This window comes from Lipophrys pholis (assembly GCF_963383615.2).
Source record: "Lipophrys pholis genome assembly, chromosome: 7".
NCBI lineage: Eukaryota > Metazoa > Chordata > Actinopteri > Blenniiformes > Blenniidae > Lipophrys > Lipophrys pholis.
The window spans coordinates 14,336,735-14,356,268 of record NC_137638.1 but is presented as its reverse complement, the minus strand read 5'-3'; the positions used below and the strand labels follow the sequence as shown (position 1 = coordinate 14,356,268).

General features: G+C 43.2%; 2 protein-coding genes across 4 annotated transcripts; one reads left to right on the top strand and one right to left on the bottom strand.

Annotated features, from left to right (window-relative positions):
- The first annotated feature begins 36 nt into the window (after positions 1-36).
- ndufaf2 (NADH:ubiquinone oxidoreductase complex assembly factor 2) lies at positions 37-16,819 on the top strand. 2 transcript variants are annotated; one of them, XM_080466695.1, is made up of 5 exons: positions 41-264; positions 7,215-7,254; positions 11,929-12,018; positions 13,050-13,090; positions 15,445-16,819. In XM_080466695.1, exons 2-5 carry the CDS (start codon positions 7,236-7,238, stop codon positions 15,682-15,684), a joined length of 390 nt encoding a protein of 129 aa, XP_080322821.1. In that variant the 5' UTR covers positions 41-264; positions 7,215-7,235; the 3' UTR covers positions 15,685-16,819. The 2 variants fall into 2 exon arrangements, with proteins under 2 accessions (XP_080322820.1, XP_080322821.1); XM_080466694.1 differs by lacking the exon at positions 7,215-7,254 and having other exon boundaries at positions 37-264.
- On the bottom strand, positions 16,800-19,327 carry smim15 (small integral membrane protein 15). 2 transcript variants are annotated; one of them, XM_080466697.1, is made up of 2 exons: positions 19,257-19,318; positions 16,800-17,950 (listed from the first exon to the last, which is right to left on the bottom strand). In XM_080466697.1, exon 2 carries the CDS (start codon positions 17,942-17,944, stop codon positions 17,720-17,722), a length of 225 nt encoding a protein of 74 aa, XP_080322823.1. In that variant the 5' UTR covers positions 17,945-17,950; positions 19,257-19,318; the 3' UTR covers positions 16,800-17,719. The 2 variants fall into 2 exon arrangements, with proteins under 2 accessions (XP_080322823.1, XP_080322822.1); XM_080466696.1 differs by having other exon boundaries at positions 17,054-17,975; positions 19,257-19,327.
- Between the last annotated feature and the right edge of the window lie 207 nt (positions 19,328-19,534).

Genomic DNA, 19,534 nt, shown 5'->3' with positions numbered 1-19,534 from the left:
GTTGCTCTGCTCCTGCCGTCCAATCACAGAAAGGTTTGTTGAGTGTCTTCATGACTCAAGAACACTTGCATAAACAGTCGATGGAGAGAGAAGACAGTTGATAACTGCTTCTTATTTCACTTCCCGGGAGCCCTCATTGTCCTGCAAAAATGAGCAGGCTTGCTGATGTATTACGGCGTACTTTTGGAGCAGTACGAGTCCACGTCGGGACCGATCATGTGGGGAATAAATACTACTTAATTCCAGAACAGAAGTCATGGACAGGTAAATATAGTCTAATATAATCCGGTCGTGTTTTTGTTTACAGTTCTAGCACGTGTAGCTGAATGAGCCCTCGAAAAGCAGTGATGAAACATATTGTCTGTTAACTGTAAGACAGTTTATGTCCTTGAAATATATCCTCAGGCTGGAGTTGCATTTGTTTCCAGAATATAAACTGATACACTTCTTTACCCTGCTGAGCTATAACGTGCTGTGACTGAATATAAAGATTTTACTAGACAGGTATGTATTAAGGCGAGCAGATCAGCCCAAACCACCAGTTTTGATTCTGGCTTCACCCTCTCACCCTTGTAGTATCATACAGTTACCACTAGATGGAGCATGTGCCTAAATAACAAATGTTTGTCTTTGTCAGACTTCAGTTTGTTTGGAGAGCAAGCAATGGCATTTAAGTTTTGAATGAATCTCACATGTAGAAGACGATGTTGTTATGACAACACTACTGTCTGAGCTGTCAGATAGAACAGAGTCCCAGCGATGAAATGTTGAATGAAATGAAATGTCTGTGATGAGGATTTATAAGGAGGTCAAATATCTCTACTGAGATATGGCAGTGCTTCAACGATATATAATGCTCAAGCCAAGCAGTGGAACTGTGTCAGGCTAATCCATGGTGGGATGCCTGTGGTGTCCTTCACACCATCTCTGACTGAGAAGACCAAGGACATGCTTGTTGGTTCTGGCAGACTTAATGGCCAGGTATGCTGTAAATCCCGTTCCAGTTATCATGTCTTTTTTTATAGTGATACTGGTAGGTAGAATGCAAGCTGTATGCTATAAATAATGACTTGCCTCGGCCATGATGGAATGGGACGCCTGTTTGTCATACAAGTTTGTTTTGGAAGAAATTAATGTGACAATTGTGCATAAATCTTGTCAACGTGAGGTTAATAGAATTCACAAAATCCTGCATCTTAATTCCCCGGTTTTGTCCAATTAAATCATTGCCACTAGGGGTTTGTGTGCCTACTGCAGGCCACAGGTCAGGAGTCCTAGGTCAAAGTGCTAGACCTGTCTGCTTCTGACATGAATCTGTGGATTAATAGCTACATACATTTATATTGTTCATAAGAGACTGTTTAGCAGAGTGGGTATTCTTGTATATAATTCTGTCTATTTCTGAATATTAATGCCATGTAATTCACTGGATAGAAATAATTTGAGAATAACTTCATCCCACCTACACATGCTTGTGTTTGTCTCCCTCTCTTGGTCCCTCAAGACAGATAAAGTTAATCTTTTACGAGGCACAGGGTGAATAGATTTCATACAGTAAAATATATTACTTTTTACGTGGTTCTCAGCAGTCCCAACTAAGATAGCTTGTTTGTTTTTGTTTTGTATTTTTTTGCCGGGGAGGAATCCACCTCTGGAAGGTTACAAAGCCTGTGCTCTCTCTGACTGAAATTGACTTTGTGTTTCACCTTTTCTCAGCAGTTTGCGGGGAAACTTGCATCCACCTCGTATTTATAATTCATTACAAGGCTGCTCCTCTACCCCTGGCTGTCAGACTATTCAAATGAGACATCACAGCAGCCCATTTTCTAGCACGCTACAGGCTACCCTATCCACTGTCCCGTCACAATGACTGACACTGCAGAGAGGCTAGTTGGCCTGTAGGAAATACGGGTTCCAAACAAACACAATCATGGTAGATGCATACGGAGACTTGTATATGCATTCATAGTAAACACAAAGAAACATATAGTAAGCGCAGTTATGTCTTTTCTTTTCGCCACTCACCACGTCCAGCCTTGTGGAAATAAAGCAGATGCATTATTCAGTCCATATGTCTTGCTAAAGCGAGCTCTTTTTGATCTTAAACTGATAGGCCAAGCGTGGGCTCAGGGCCTTAAGGCATGGACCGCAGGGCTTTCCACTGCAGCACATAAGTAGTAGTTGAAGTAGGTGAGGACGCTCACTCTCTATCTCTCGCTGTCCACTACTTCTATTCATTTGTCCATTCCCTGTGCCTCGTCTGTCCCTTTCTACAGTTATCCATGCCTTCCTGCTCCCATTTTCTACTACTCTCAGTCTCTTGACTTTAGAAAACTGGGGCGTAAGCAACGCTGGCGGCTAGGGCGAGGCCACATATGACAATGTTAATGGATGTAAGAGGAAAAAGAGATTGGAAACAACTTTTAGTTTCATGTGGCTCTGTCCTATCTGATTTTAGCACCCTCTTTTGAGCATGCCCCTTTTTATTTGCCCTCAGATACTCCCTCTTTCCTTTTGCCCCACCCCTTTATTTCTGCCTCTGGATTTTTTTCTCCTTTGAAGTCATTCCAGTGAAGATTTCTATTCAAAACAGAGAATGTTTCAGCAGTGAGGAGGGCTGGACCGAGCACAGAGCTTTCTAAACACTGCTCTTAATCAAAATAAAAAAAGTCTGGGTCTGAAGTGCAAGCCTTGCGAGACAGAGAAAAAGAGAGCGAGAAAGAGAGGATCGTGGTCTCTGTCTTTACAAAAGGTCCAGCTATAAAGGCCTACCTTGTGCTGCTGCCTCGTAGAGGGCTACGGGCTGTGCGGGCCAAGTGATTGTTGTCAGTGGCAGGACTACAAGAGAGCCACTGGCAATCTAGCCACTGGTCTTAGAAGGTCTTTGCCTTGGCGTTGTCTTCACAGAGCTGAAAAGAGAATCTATATTCTTCTCTCTTTCTGTGCGAGTCTGTCCCCCAGGCCCAGCTCTGCCTCACACGGCATGGGGCGCCGTGTCATGCTGCCCAGATGAAAGCAAAGCATTCTGTGGATGGGCTCATTCGTCTTCAGCAGTGGGCCTGCAGCTTTGACGCCTGCCTTCCCTCCCTTTATTTGGGAAGAGAGGCGCTCTGACATTATCGGCCGCTGCAGGCACATTTGAAAATAATTGCCTGTATGATTGCTATTTTTCTTACCTCTTTGAGGAGGTGTAGCCTTTGTCTTGGAATCAATGGCTGCTCAATACTGGACAGGGGAAAGGCAGTTTTCTTTTCATGTCTTAGTGAAAAGGATGTATTTTTAGCGCTATTCATTTTAGCAGTGTGTGCCATGCAGTTTTAATCTATTGGTCCTCTTCAGTGTGTGGAGAATGGAAGAGATTCAGGGGTTCTTCAGAGGTGTGCCATGCTGTTGCAGAGAAAAGACGCATTGACTTGTCGTCCTATCACTATCCCTCTCTCTTTGTCTATTATTTATTTGATTCCCCAGCTCTGTTCTATGAAGTGAAAAACTGAAAAGGCCTCAGTTCTGCTATTTCAGGATGGGTGACTCTGGGGAATGGTGGGAGGAGGTGTATGCTTTTGCATTAGTGTGTGCATCTGTGATTGTGTACCTGCATTTTTTTTGTGTGTGGAATAATGGCTACACACTCTTTGTGCGCGCCTGTGCATTTGTATCTGTTTAAAAAAGGAAATGAAAACTACAATTGTGTGTTTTCTTCCCACTTCATGCCCTAACACACTTAACACAACAACAGATGGCTCTGTGTCATCAGAGCGTTGATTCAAGCCGCATATTTCCTCGGAAAGAGTCACCGCGGAGAGTGACGAGGGTCCAAATGGCTGTTTATTCTGCCACAAGTCATCCCCAGGGTGTGATGAAGGAAGGCCTATCCTACAGTAGGACACCAAGTTGGTGTTTACCTCGGAACGGCTACGTCCTGAGCTGCTAAAGTAAATCATGCTAATTGATCAGCAGCTTTGAAATGCATAGGGTTTAAATGAAGGTTGTTTAATCATTATAGGATTTAGCTCATCTTGCTGTAGACTGTTTGCCAAGTGTGTGTGTTTGTATGAGTATCTGGTGGTACATCATGGAGTGGCTTAACTACTTCATTAAAAAGGCATTTGAAAAGATAGATGCACAAAATGAGAGACGGGCAAATGTATTTTCAGTGGCAACCCATTTGCAACGGGTCTCCATCCAGTACCAGTGGTACTGCATTTTGCAGGTCCATTAAACCCCACCTATCAGAAGCAGATCAATATCTGTATACATGTAGCCTGGATATGGATTTTATCGTTTTTGCCTCCTGCTAATGGATTTGTGGTTCAAGAGCAGAGGAGATGGGTTATAACTTTATCATTGGTACCGCTATTGTCATTACTTCTTATCAGTCCTGTTTTATTATTAAATAATTGATGTTATTGCATCATAATACATATAATACAACTAAATTCATTCCTCCTGTCCTCCAGCTTCTTCCTCCCCTCTGCTGCTGATGCAGCTCCATTGCCCGGGAGGAAAGGCTGCTAGTCTCAGCCAGACTTGTACATTAAAGCGGCCTGCTATATTTTCACATACGTGACACGTTAACTTTAACATTCACATCCATACACAAAACTTCCATTTCCCCTTGTTTGCAATTAGGGGCACTGTGGTTACCAATATTCAGGTGCATTAATAATATATTACATTTTTCCTTGATCAAGTTTTTTTTTAGTTTTCAAGTTTAAACAATGATGTCTGCTCCGATTTGACTTTGCTCCATGTTTGTACATTTTTGTGCGGACAAGCTCGGGCCTAACACAAACGGAATTGGAATGACTGCAGCATGATTATAGGCCACACCGAAAAGTAAAAAGCGCAGTAAGAAAAGTGATGATGAGGGTACTTGTCAATTAAAAATAGCCTTGTTGTACTGCAAAATAATTTTTTGACAAGGGATTGGTTAAACTATCTTGTCACACTTAATGTTCAGCATAATTACTTAACCCATCTATATCAGTCGAATAGATGGGTTTATTTTATACTTTAACTGACCAAAATTAAGCTAAACAAGTTTTAACTAGTTGCTTCTGCGAGCAGTTCTGGAGAGTTCAAAAATAGCTACATGTGCGTCTTTAAACTTGTGGTGATTGCAGTTTTCTGTTCAAGTGATTCAATATTTTGGCTTGAAACGGAAGAATTCTTCTTTATTTTGACTTTTTTTGCACAGATAATAGTAGGTTTTAGTAGCTGTGACGAGTAGCAACATACAGTCAATGATGCCAGCAGGGGGAACTCAACCAATTAATCAGATATATTTTTCCAGTTGGCCTAGATGCGATTCACATCCATTGTGCTCATGTATCTGGTTTGGTTAGATAGCCTGAGAAATGTTTTAATACTGTACAGCTTTTCGTCGGTCAGAAACTCAACCGAGAAGACTGACAGACAGACCGACACACCGGCAGACGTCTCTCGGAGCCTGCTGCTGCTTATTCAATTCAGAATATTTTAATAAAGCAGACAGGCAGAGAGAAATAAAGCAAGGAGTGAGGGAGAAAAGATAAGGCTGAGGGAGATTCACAGAGGGTGGAGAAGAAGGTGGGGTACAGAATGTGAGTGACAAAGAACAAAGGGGATGCTGACATATGGGGTGAAATTATAGAGTGGGGGAAGAATGGGGAGAGTTAAAGTGAAAGGAGGGTTTCTGACAGAAAGAGGGTCAAATGAGTGGGTGGAACAGGCAGACAGACAGAGGGGGAGAGAGAGAAGGTGGAGACAGGTTAATGGAGAGTGGGAGTGGGGGGGACTGAAGGTGCATTGGAGGGATGAGGAAAGGGGTTGGATGGGAGTGATGGAGGTGAATAGAAAGGGGTGGACAGCTCAGTGTAGGGGCATCACACACAGGCCTCTGACAAGCCGATGAGGAAGGAAAGGGGGTACACATGGCTGCACAGACTCACAAAGGACGCTGACTTCCTGGCTGACCACCGTCCTTTATAACTCATCAGGTGGGCAGGAGATTTTAAAGAGGATGGGTGGTCTCAGGCACAGCATCACGAAGTATCCTGGGTGTGCCTGCATTGAGTTAAAGTAAATCACAGGGGAAATCAAAGTATTCTTTTCAGTATGTTAATACTTCAATATGAATTATTCTCTTCTGTTCTGAGTCGCTGGAGCCTCGGCGGGATCGACAGCAACAGGGACAAACAGAATGAGGCTGAATACAGCAGAGCAGCAGCAGCAGCAGCAGCAGGCCTAGTTTACACCCAAGCTCCTCCTCTCACCACAGCTGATGCAAAACAACAACTGGCCTTTTCCCTCTAAACCTCAATCCTGCATCTCTAGGCTCTGGACTAATGGGTAACCATGGTTACAGGCATCACACATCCCCACCATTATTTTTTCCAGGGAAAGTGATCGGAGGGACAGAGGAATAGAGAGGGGGGGAGTAGGGGGTGTCCATATCTGTACCTGGTTGCCCTTGTATCACTGATGCTTATCGGATCACTCCATCTTCGTAAAGCTGCCCATTACGATGCACACATTGGTAACTCACTGACACACGGCCCAGCTGGAGTGGAATATACTCGGCTCAATTCAGGATGATGGGCTCACCGCTACAGGATGGCTTTTTATTCCACCGCCATGTCAGGCCTAAAGCTCTCAGTTTCACCTCTGAAATTCAACAAGACTGAGAAATTGGTGTGAATACCACGCTTTTTGCAGTTGTGAGCTTTCATCTGCATTGCAATCTGTTGTGTTGTTTCCTGTTGTGTCAGTGATGAAGAACATGTGACATGGATCCCACAGTTTGGCGTCAAACGCAAAGAGCTCACTCTCTTGTGCCCTCCTTGATTTTAAGGACTCATCCAGATGTCGCGAATCGAAGTGTGTCTCCTCATGACATCTGCATATGTAATGGAAAAACAGGAGTGGAGGAGAGACGCTCAGGATGCCCGCCGTGACATTGTGGAGGTGAAAAAGCTCTCAGGGTCGCCCTCAGTAGTACTCACCTGGGAGCTGATGTGTGAAGTTGGGTGTTTCTCCGTGTGTGTGCGTGCTGAAGCAGGTGATGGAGTTTAGCGGGGTGTGTTCAGGGTTCAAAGAGCAGCCCTCTGAGCACATCATGTCTTATTTTAACGAATGGGAAGGATTGAAGTGCGGCTGCCGCGCCAACCCCCTCACCCATCCCTGCCTCTCTTGTCTCCTCCCTTCCTCCCTTTGCTCTCCCCTCCCCCCGCCAGGTTCCACAGCGAGGCGCACAGATGAGTCGCGCTCAGACAGGTGAGATGGCTCATGAATATTTATGTGGTGGGATTTCATTCCTCCTGCCGCTGGCCCCACCCCCTCTCCAACGCAGTGCTGCGTTTGTCCTTCACGGTAAGAGGCAGCGTCCTCGCTCCTGTCCCTCAGGTTAATCTGCCTGCTCTCTAGCCAGTGTGTGTGTGTGTGTGTGTGTGTGTGTGTGTGTGTGTGTGTGTGTGTGTGTGTGTGTGTGTGTGTGTGTGTGTGTGTGTGTGTGTGTGTGTGTGTGTGTGTGTGTGTGTGTGTGTGTGTGTGTGTGTGTGTGTGTGTGTGTGTGTGTGTGTGTGTGTGTGTGTGTGTGTGGTAAGTAGGTTTCCCCCAGTGAGTGATGAGAAGGCAGACCTGTCACAAGGGGGCCTGCTGAGATCGAGAGCTCCTAACACCCTTCATACCTCTCTTTCTCTCTCTCTATCTCGCCTGAAGTGGGGGAAGGAGGAGGAGAAGGGGGCAGGTCTTGTGAGGCAGAAAGATAGCTTACTGATGACTGTATGTCTCAGGAATCCTAAAGCGTAGATTGTATGAAACTTTGAAAAGACACATGTAATTATAATTCAGTTAATAATTATCATGCGATAAATGAAGTTGTAAACATTCTGATTATCAGTTGACCTTGGCTGACAATTTTCAAGAGCAACACTAAATATTTACTTGCAACGTCCTAATGTATAAAGGTTATATCACATTCCACTATTTGTGTAATTGGAAAGTAAAAAGGAGCGAGATGTTTACTGCTTTAATAAATCAACCATTGTGGGAAAGTTTAGTCTGTCCTCACAATGAAAGTTTCTTGTTTGATGGCTGCATTTTGAATGACTCACAATAAGTCCTGTCTCGTATCATCTATGCATTAGAGCAAAAGTTGAGCAACTGTGTCCCGAACCTCCGGGGGAGTGTGACCACTGGTTTTTGGTATTTGTGACTTAATTTGGACTTTTGTACATGATCAGCTCAATGATGGGAACAATACATTAAAAAGTAGGACGTTACTGTAACACCACTTTAGCGGTAATACGCTAGATGCTGATTACTATTAGAAGTTGATAAAAAATATTGCAAATACTGAAGTTTCTGTGTGGACATCAGCCTGTCTATATAGTACCTGTGGTATATTTACTGTCTCAATCAAACATTCGCTTGCCTCTGTTAAAGATGGCATGTTGGTAGTTTATTGCTAGATGTAAACATGTTACGACAGAGACAGCAACATATCGATAAGATTAAAGCGAGTCCAAAACTGGTTTCAATCGTATTCATAAGACAGATTCCACTTTGTTCATTTTTAATGATTTTTCTTCAACTCAGACTAAACCACAATGGAGTTGCACAGGGTTCTGTGTTAGGACCCATACTCTTCAAATCATACATGTTTCCTGTAGAAAATCTTATTAGGAAACACTCCAATAAGTTCCATTGCCACGCAGATGACACACACATTTATCTCTGAATCCAGATTATACTCATTAGGTTGTCAAAGTAGAAGCTTGTCTTAAAGACATACAAGTCTGGATGAGATGTCATATTCTGCTCCATATTTCACCATTACACTTCATTCTGTCCCTCCCCTGTAGTCCATGCTCTCTCCTCTCTGTTCTGTCTTACCCTGTGTGCCTTTCTGTAGGAAGTCTTCCTACCCCCCATCCAAGTGAATTAGCTTGCCTTGTGATGACAATTGCCATTCATACAGATCAAAATGACTGTTGAGTACCACTGCCTTCCTCAAACTAACTGAAATAAATTAAGATAAACTTCATGAGTGACACAGTCGTCAGACTGATCCACACAGTCCTGAAAGGTCAGCTAATGTGCAACCACACTACAATAATACAGCTACAAGCATGTTATTGTGTCATCCTAAATGAAAGAGACAATTGGAGGTCATACATCAGTTTAATTTGCAAATACCGACTTACTTTTTTGATTATTTACTTTTAAAATAAAGAACTTGTAATTGTAATCCCGAGTAACTTGCACATCAATGTGATTTCATAAGCATAGCTGGTCTTGATCTACAGAGACTTCCTTCACACAAACATTGAGACTCAGTAAAATACTGTATTTCTTGTTCTATATCACTGTATATTAGCACTTTGTGCAAGTAAAGTTTAAAACAAATTGACAAGCCTTGTTAAAATGTAACGAGTAATCAAAGCAAAAGATGCCATATACATGTCTTGGTGCCTGTCTTAGTTTGATTTGTTTTTGTGTAAATTATCTGTTTGGTTGTTGGTTGGAAAGTATTATTCAGTTGGAGAATATATTAATTGGTAATTATGGTAATTATTAGTTGCAGGCATCCCCCTGAGGTGATAGAAAATGTGCCAGACCAGCCAATTCTGTTATGCTGCATTATGTCAGGAGTAGGCCTATAAGCGGCAACTGCATTAAATAAAAATAAAACCCTGTTAGAATAATGAGTGGCGATAATGTTCTTTTAAAATAAATGAATAAATAAATAGATTTTTTATTTTTTTTTTAACTATTGCAATTTATTCACCCTCTTGCTATAAATGCAGTATAGCCTTGGCCCATGCATTTTTTTTTCATAGATGTCCCAGATCTGAGATTACCAAGAGCGCGAGATTCACCCCAATCAGACTGACAAGCCTCCTCCTCGTGTGTACGCGGTAGGAGGATCAGTCGTGTTTCATAAATATATGTACATACTGTATTTGTTATTCAAATCCAAGGATAAAAGCCATGGAGGAAGGGGTTTAGTCATGCTGCAAAAGCTACAACAACACAAGAAGAGAGCCATGTTGGAGTGTGGCAGGGAGTAGAGGGGTAAACAGATACAAGCTGAGAGAGAGAGGGGGAGAGAGGGAGAGAGGTACCTCACCTTAAGCTTGTTAGTTAGACATTAGCTGTAGCCAAGCGTAGTGCTTGTGGGGACTGTGATATACAGTAAAGTGCACCATTTCAGTCTGCTGCCACCCACAACCAGTGCAAATATGGATGATATGTGTTTATAATTAGCGTACCTGTTAAAGGTATTTGTTCGTATTGGCGAGAGATCGCAGCCTTCTGCTTGCTGGCAGTCGTTCTCATTGGGATGCCACGTGTGTGTGTGTGTGTGTGTGTGTGTGTGTGGGGGGGGGGGGGGGGGGGGTTCTAGGAAACTATATCTCAGAAGACATTTTAAGACACACATGTAAACAAACGTAAGGATCTCACGCTGCGTTCCACTCATTTCTGAGTCTGTTTTTGCACATGAGGCGAGAGAACACCGGGATTTTGTCAAACCTGGATACGGCACGCTGCAGAGCGGGAGCCTGTGAGGCTCTATAGTGACAATCTAGTGGGAACCAAAGCAATACCAGCCTAATTAGCTGACCTGATTACTATATAGGCTGGAGAAAGAATGGTACAAAATCATTCTCGTAAGGCATAATTACAGGACAAGCACATGTGTGGGGAAAAAGAAAAAAAAAAAAGCCTTTTTCAATCTTTGAAATTAAGAGAATACGGATACATTTCTTTTTGGGAGAACCGAGCCAGGCGAGCTGCACCGCCTGCGCTTATCCACTTTTTCAGAGTACAATCATTTATCTAGCCCAGTGCCATGCCTATCTGTTATGGCTGAAGTAAACATTAAGGCCATCAGTCTGCAGCGTGCGTGGAGGTGGTTGCCTCCATTTGTCCATGTCCACTCAGCTGCAGAGAAACTGTGATGGAATCCTGACAGATTGTCTGTGTTTTGGAGCGTGTTGTTTTCCTTGCCCATCCATTTCTCTCCTTCTAGCCATGTTTGCCATGCATCATCTCTCTCGCTCTCTCTCTCTCTCTCTCTCTCTCTCTCTCTCTCTCTCTCTCTCTCTCTCGCGCTCTCTCTCTCTCTCCCCTTCCCTCTGTCTGCCTTCCCCGTCTTTGCCTCATCATTTCTCTGAGGAATAGAAGCGATAGATTGACATCCGGCTACCTGTGAGGAGAAACTATGGAAACGCAGCACTTGTTATTAGGGAGCACTGTACACCTCTCTCCATCACCAGGAAGGATACATTTTTAAACATTTTCTTGCTCTTTTCTCTCCTTCTATTAGCTCGCTCTCTCCCTCTGCTGCCCCCTGCTCCGCCTTCTCCATGTCATTGTAGGCCGGCCAAACTTGTCTAATCAGCAGATTTGACCAAAATAATTGGCGGTGGCCTTGCTACTAGCGAGTGACGTGCTGTATACAGATAGGGAAAGGAGCACTTAATATTCCATGCAGCTCATGCCTCTCCTGTTCTCTGTGATATCTGACCTCTTTTGTCTCCTGCTCAGCTTGATGTTGATTTTGGAGGGCATTGTTAGCCAGAGCACTGTGATTGGAAGAGGTTGTCGGAGAGGGGGGCTGTGGTTGGTTGGGTTAAAGGGAGGCTGATTTGCATAAAGGCTTAGCCCAGATTTGGAGCCACTCAGCGAGATCTGAGGAGAAGGGCCCGAGGGCCACGAGGTAATCATCCATGGCCTGTCACAGCACTGTCATCCCTCTGCGTATTTGTGTGTCTGTGCGTCTGTCTGTATCTGCACGCAGCCGACAGAGAGCATTGTGTCTGCTCCTCTTTGTGTTTGTTTGTATTCCTTCGTATTCTGTACGCATCATTGTTGAGCATCTCGTCTCACTCCGGGTTCCCCTCACTGTCTGCTTTTTTTTTTTTTTTGGTTTCGGTTCCCTAGGAAAGCATGTCCGTGCCAAGCGGATGGTGGTAGCAGCCAATCCTACAGAACATGAATATATAGAAGGCAGCATTCCGATGGAGTGGGATGGTAAGTCTGGACCGTTACACACTTGAACTATCTGCAACATGGATTAATGACAATGTTAACAAAAGAGCTATCCGGCAGAGTACACAAACTGCTGCACAAATAGAATAGGAGGACAAATTTGTCGCTGTACCTTTTGGGGCTCAGGCTAATCCATTGATTTTCTTTTTTTTTTCATACTGCAAGATGGGTTGGGGGTTGGGGGGAAAAAGCGTATTCATGAGTTTATCAAAGATGCCTTCTGCTGGTGTTATACAACCGTTCCATAAAATACTGTTTCAAATTTCTTACAAGTGGATACAAACTGTTCCCTCTGTCTCAGACTGGCTTTATCCACCTTAAACCCCTCATCCTGCTTCGCCCCATCCCTCATGCATTTTCATCAGGATGCAAATAAGAAAGGGATGAAAGAGGCCTAGAATCCCAGTGCTAGCTGGAGGAAGAGTTACAAAATCTCTCTCTCTCTCGCTCTCTCTCTCTCTCTCTCTCTCTCTCTCTCTCTCTCTCTCTCTCTCTCTCTCTCTCTGGCTTTCTTTAACCTGCTCTGCTATGCAGCTCGCTCAGCCAAAATTGAGCTTCTTAAAAACGGGGGGGGGGATGACAGACAGTTCTACTCAGGAGGAAAAAGAAGGACAGAAGTATTGATGAAGAATGACAGAGTGTGTACTTTCAAATTCAAAGATCAGAGCAGATCCACACTTTCTCTTCGGAGACACAGCGCTCGATGGCCCTGCTCTGCACAGACTAAAGCAGTATTAATGTTTTGAGTTTACCATGTGCATCGCTCTGCATGTTTTCCCTGTAGGTTGCTAAGTGAAATGAAAGAAAACAAACTAAGAAAAACACCCTGGATAGACTCCCCCAGCTAAATCGGTTACTCAGTAGTTGCACTGAGCTACTGTAGTGCCCTAAAACTCAGTGATTCTATAGCCGCAGCCATTAAACTTGACTCCAGGTTTTGTTTGTGCAGCGTATGTTTGTGTGGGTGTTCTCACTCCTATTTTTTATTTTTTTCCTCCTCTCTCCTCCTCCAGCTTGGATTCGAGGCAGACGGAAGGAGCCCCCCTCCATAGAGGTACGTCTCCCCCCCCCCTCGTGAGCGCCCCCGCTGTGCTGATGGTTGGACTCTGGGGGACTGGTTACAAGGGAGGGAAAGAAGCAAAGATGGAAAAGGAAAGGCTTTGATTTGTTTTATCGTACAGTTTCGAACTGAATCCAGGAACTTTGGGGGACAGGTGTTAAAATAAACAGCAGCTGAAGTGCATTGATGGCGAGACTGAGCAAAAACAGCCTGTGAACAAGGGGCTCACTGACACCATGTCCTAGTTTACTTTCTTTTTTTCCAGCAGAAGCCTGCATCTCAGCTTTTTGTGCTTTATTTCTGGCAGTCTCCATGATGGGACTGGTAAAGGAGTGCAGTACCCCCCCCCCCCCCCCCCCCCCCCCCTTGTGCACCTCTCCCTGGGTTTATTGCTCTTTAAATGTGAGAATGTTGGAAATTATTTGGCTGGTGAAATGTGGGTCTATAGGAAATCCCTTGGAAGGCCAGTACCCCGGCACTCTTTCTATCTCTGTGTCCTCTCTGCCTGCCAGTAGCCAATGCCATCTCCTGCCTCCACTGCCAGAACATTCTCTTCCAATTTTCTGCCTTGCGTCTGCCCAATAGCTGCCATCGACAGCTGGACAGTGTTGATGTGGCCAAGGCTTCACTCCCAGCACATTACCCTACCCCTTGTCACGCTCCCTCTCTTCCCGGTCCAAGCCGACATAAATTGATTGGATTAAATCCTGTCATTAACAGGCTGGAAAAGCAGCTCAGTATGTTTGTCTCCCTCCCCAAAGCAGGGCTTTTTGGCCACTGCTCGGTCCTCTCTTTTCCAGTCCCTCAGTCCTGCCAGCACACAACAGCATTATGCCCAGTCCTCCCTTCCTTTTTGGCCGCGAGCGCTAGGGCGAGGCTAACATCACTGGACACTAGTTGTGGCTGAAGTGTCTAACTATTCCACCAGTGGACTGTGTTCAGTCTGTAATTGTTTCCATGAGTTTCAATGGTTGTTTATAGTGCGAATACCACTTGTCCTGTTCGCCTACCAGTCATCTCCAAGCACTACATTGTGAACTCTGATTTATTGGCCCGCCATAGGTTGACCGAACATGTTTTTGTTTTATTAAGTGAACGTCCTACCTCATACTTGACACAATTGTTCCTGGAACGTTTTGCTCTTTTACGTTGGACTAATTAAGTAGTTCATCAAAAAAAAATAAAAGCCTGCATCATTGCTGGACAGTTTGGGACTCTGGTCTCACTCTTTTTTAAAAAAAAGTTTTTAAACGGCAGCCTCTGCATATCCTACAGTTCTGGTAAGATCACCTTCTGTCTTATGATATTGAGATTATGTATATCGTACCAGTAACTCTAGGAGGACTGTGATAATTAAAAAGTCAATCGTACATAATCCCTAAAGCACCATTTTCTCCTCTTATATCATATATATCTAAGATAATGGAATATAGAAAATGGAAATGAATAGGTAGTCTAACCTAACATGCCATCAAAACAGACATCCAGAAATGAATTCATAGTAGGTGGAAAAGAAACTTTAGTGAAACAATCGCGACTTACCACATTTCTGATTAAATGCATTTAACTAGCGAGATAAGTTATTCTTTTGATTGTCCACGGCTCCCTACAGCCATTACCAATATTTTATAACGTTGAAAACAACAGGAAGTTTGTCATTCCAATAAAAATGTATTTTTGTGGTGGCCTGAAAGCCGGTGAGGGTCAATGTGGTTCAACTTTTGTGATATAAGATTTACACTCTTGGCAGATCCCTCGTACCTGCTGATCGGGGCCTGCGTAGCTAATGCTAAAATAACAATAGTTTTAGAATCATTGGTCTGAATTGTGGTTACCAGAATTTGACATTCTAATAGCCAAGATAGAATACTAATGAATCAAGTTGGCTCATTGTCCTTTTCTGCCTGGTAATCAGTTTGCTATCATTCTGCCACATTATACTTTTGAGTCCCGCAGATGGGAATAAAGCCATAATATCATGATAAAGTATTTGCATAATACTGAAAACACAGATATGAGCATAATACGAATGTCGATGAAAATAATAATCTCGGGCAGGATTAAAGTGGTTGGCTGTCGTGGTCCTTTAAGGACCATAGTTTGGTGACAACTCTTTCTTTTAGATCAGGTGTGCCGCAGCAGGAAGACATTTCAAACACACTGTGGTAGTCCCCAAAGACTAGGATTGGGAAACACTACATTTTACCATCTTCATAGGTTTCCTTATTACTTTGTTAAAGAGAAAATGATATTATGCTGTACTCTGTGCTGTGCTAGAAATCTCCTCTTTTTGGTAATCACTGCAGATCCCCTGACTGAATATGTATGCGTGCTTGTGTACTTTATAGGAGCTGTTGAAAAATGAGTCTCAGAGGGAGCGGATGAAGGTGAAGGCCAAAGAGGTGGAGGAGAACGATTTGACTCTCCGTGCGAAAGAGTACGAGGAGGGTCTGGTGGCGACCCCGAGGACTGTGGCGAAGGGCCATGCAGCTGCCGCGAACTTCGGCAAAGAGGAGATCAGTGAAGAACCGACAAGCACTGCAAGCACGTTCCAGCCGGGCTCCTGGATGCCCACTTCCAAGAAATAGATCACAACACAGCAGACGATGTAATGCAATCCACAAGAAAGGACAAGCAATGAAAAAAAGGGGAGCTTGTGACGCCGAGACTCGCCTTTCAGTGAGATTTGATAGGAGATGCTCTTTTCAGAGTAATGCAGTCTAAGTCAACAACCCCATAATCTATGATCCTCAGTAATGAGCGCCTCAATTGTCAGTTCATTTGTCTCTCATCTTTGCGGAGGTGTTCATTTTGCGGGTGTTTTACGGCTTCTAGTTTTCGTGTTTTTGTGTCATACACATACGGGACAATACTGTTTACTCATCTCACAACAGACAGTCATTTTCAGTCGCCTGAAAGCTGTGTGTGAAAAGGAAAATGAAAAAGTGAATGGTTACACTTCATCGGACTGCCGAGTACATGTTGAAGGGATGGCTAAAAAGTGTATGACATATAATATAATGTGATTTAAGTTCAATGTTGTTCTTTATTATAGAGAGTGCGTCAACACCTGTTAATAATGATGACGATCACTGGGGTCAAACATATGACCTGTGGGCTGATTTTGGCCCGTGGGATGACATTGCAGTGTGTTAAAATCACAAAGAAAACAAAGTAAATGAAAGTGACTACTGTACCTAATTTGTCCACAGGGGGGACATAACATTAGACCCGAGACCCACAAGTGAACAGAAGATGACAGCAAGACTTGCATCAATGCACTACAAGCTAGATAGCTTCTAGTGAGCTAAATAGCATTTGCATCAAGTGATACTTTTGCAGACTACACTGTTTGAGAGTTGGGGTTAGACATTTGATGAAAAGGGGGTTGATTAAACGTGAACATCTGTAAACACTCGAATGTACTCGAGCTTCTCCTGACTAAACCCAAGTTTAAATAAAGTTGGAGGTGTGATCAATAATAGATTACTACTATGCCATCTTGTTGCTGTGTTCTGTGGGTTGACACCTCTGATCAAGAATTTGTTCCACCATGTCTATTGAACTTCCCTCAGTAAACCCAGCCAATGTGCAGTTTGCTGAGGGACTTTCAATACGACAAAACCTTTTAAGGTCCTTCGAAAAATCTCTCCGAAGCAAGGGAAGAATGGAAAAAAACTGAAGGAAAAAAAAAAACCGGGTTGGATTTGCTAAAGATTGTTATTCCTCCTGTCTTCATTTAGAGTGATATACTTGAGAAGAAACTTAAGGGCCTACCTATAAGAGCATCTGTGTCTGTGGACATCGGAATGTTTCAACACTGAGTCACAGTGAAGGTTGTTCATTTTCACTTGATACAATCCAGTATGTGAAACCCTCAATTTGAATGAAAATCAAGCCTGATATCCCCTTCATGTATGTAAGTAATAAAGACACATTTGGCACCAAGTTGGTCTTTCCCAACTTTTTAATACTTTCTTCTGCTCTGTGTGACTCCCCTTTATCTTCTCTGTGACTTCTTTGAAAGTAAATTTTTTTTTTAAAAAAACAAGTGCTTTTTAAACTGAATTATGTTATACTCTCTGGATGAATGTTCAGGTGTTAATACTTTTAGTGGATATTGAATAGTAAGACATACAAAACAGCCTGAGATTAAATCCATAAAGAACTAGTTTTCTTATCAACCATGAAAACTTTATTGATAAGAAAGTAGTAATTTTGGTTGGTTGCAAAAGTTCCAATACTCCCCACACTTTGTCAATTCAGCAGAATAGGGATGCTCACAATGGAATGCAAGGTGTTGCAACAGCTGCACAATATGACAGCAGGACTGTGTATAAAAACATCACACGGACTACCACGGTGCTCTTGCTAACCGTTGTCCCAGTGGGACGAGCCTCCTGCGGGCAGTACTGTCCATCTCAGCACTGTGCAGTCCGAGGGAGCAGCATCCCTCCTCCTCTACCCTGGGCATAAGGAACAGTGGCCCTGTGTTGACATGAGGGCTGGGGCAAGGAGGGGCACAGTGTCTGTATTTGGAATAAGGAGGGCCATGAGCACGATGGTTGCTCATCCTATATTTGTAGAAAAGTTCAAATGCCCTCATCCGAGCCCCTGGCAAACTCAGTCTTTCTTGGTCCTCTTGGCCTTGGCGATGTTTTCCTGACGCTTCAGCTTTTTCTTCTGTTCACGATCACGCGCTTCAATCATCTTGGCCAGTTTCCAGGACAGCAGTGCGCTGGCGATGAAGAGAGGGGTAAGAGCCAGGATGACAGTGGTGAGGAAGCCGTAGGGGTCTTTGGCAGCCCACTCCACCACGTACTCCGCCCATGCTCGAACGTCAATCATCCTGTTCTGCAAAGACGACGCTTGGTCAAACCTAGAAAAGAGTACCATGGTAGACCAACTGAATACTCATCGCTATGACATATTTCACAATAACCGTTTGCCACTGATAACAATGTTATAGTGGGGAGAGAAACCTTTGTTGATGTCTTCCGCAATCATATTCTGTACGATTTATGTGATTTGTAATGTCAAAAATCTAAAACGACTTGGTGCATTTAAAGGAAAATTACCAGAACCAACAAATATAGATCTGAGCTTGGAAGCACAGACATGTTCAATGCTCTCAATCCTTTTCTACTTTCAGAAAATTAATGATTGGAGGTTAATACCGTTACAGCAAGGTTACATTAAGATTTCCGAAAGAGTGATGGCCATTGTTGGACACTGACTAGAAAAAAAAACTGATTTTCTTCACTGTTGATCTGTTAAAAATAGCTAGTCTTTGATATAATTCAAGGTAATGGATCATTGTAGGTCTCATTTAAACTAATATTAGCGGGACGAAATAGTGCCTGTTAAGGATGAGCAATACTTTTACCACAAGAAGTCCAATACTGGTGAGTCAACGGCTCGTTATCCCAGAGGTTTGTAATGAAAGGTGAGTAACTAGACCACTCTGTGACTAACAGGAAGGAAAACTGCCTTCGCTTCTCGACTGTGGGCTTTTATAGAAAATCTAGAGTCATATTAATTTGAGTTGACCCTCTCCTGGAGCTTAGCTGTGTAATAGAAGTAGAGCTGTGTAATAGCTGTGTAATAACTACTAAAAAAAAACAACTGGCACTCAATCCTAGTGGAGACACACAGCAACAGGTCGGAAGATAAGTCACCAGGATGGCCCAGCAAGTAGAGATTGAAAGATAGATCACACGTGCATTACTTCAAAATGTATTTATTGACAGAGAAAGCGTTTTTTTAAATGTATTTGAAATAAAGTGTTCTTAAGTTGAGCCGACCAGTTAGCTGCTGGCTGCCAGCAGCTACCTAGCATCAGCCCGTGTAGCGGCTAGCGTTTGCAGAGAGTAAGCACACCGTTTTGCATCCTTATAGTAGTTAAAGCCACGCTAAAATAAGATTTCGTGTCACTGGACCCAAATTTAAGATTCGAATTGTTGAATGTAAGTAAAAAGATTACTTCCGAATAACGGCAGCTAATCAGCCTCTGCGCCGGAACGGCCTAACTTGATGGAGCAAGGCTGTGGGCTAAACAGCGAAGCAAAAAATACGTGTGAACGGCACATAATGCCTAGTCTATGAGTCCACATTAGTCAGATGTACTAAAAACCGCACTTAAAATAATGAATGGTCTTACCAAAGTGCTGAGATTTGAGCTTATATCCACGATAATGACTATCAGCTCCTCCTTGTTCCGGGAAGTGTAACTGGTGAAGACCTAACTCATGGTGCATTCCTGGAAACTCGGAAAATTGGGAACAATGAATGAATTATTATTCTACAACTGTTTCATGTTTATGCATTTATTTGTTTCTGTATTTAATAAGAACTGATTATCATTTTTTTTTATATTGTAGAAACAGTCGTCAATGAAATAACTACATTTGTGATTTATTATATTACAATTACAACAAT

Coding starts and splice junctions, on each gene's coding strand:
- smim15 (XM_080466696.1), bottom strand. CDS start 17,944: ATGATTGACGTTCGAGCATGGGCGGAGTACGTGGTGGAGTGGGCTGCC.
- ndufaf2 (XM_080466694.1), top strand. CDS start 150: ATGAGCAGGCTTGCTGATGTATTACGGCGTACTTTTGGAGCAGTACGA. Junction 12,019..13,049: donor CATTCCGATGGAGTGGGATG/GTAAGTCTGGAC, acceptor CTCCTCCTCCAG/CTTGGATTCGAGGCAGACGG. Junction 13,091..15,444: donor AGGAGCCCCCCTCCATAGAG/GTACGTCTCCCC, acceptor TGTACTTTATAG/GAGCTGTTGAAAAATGAGTC.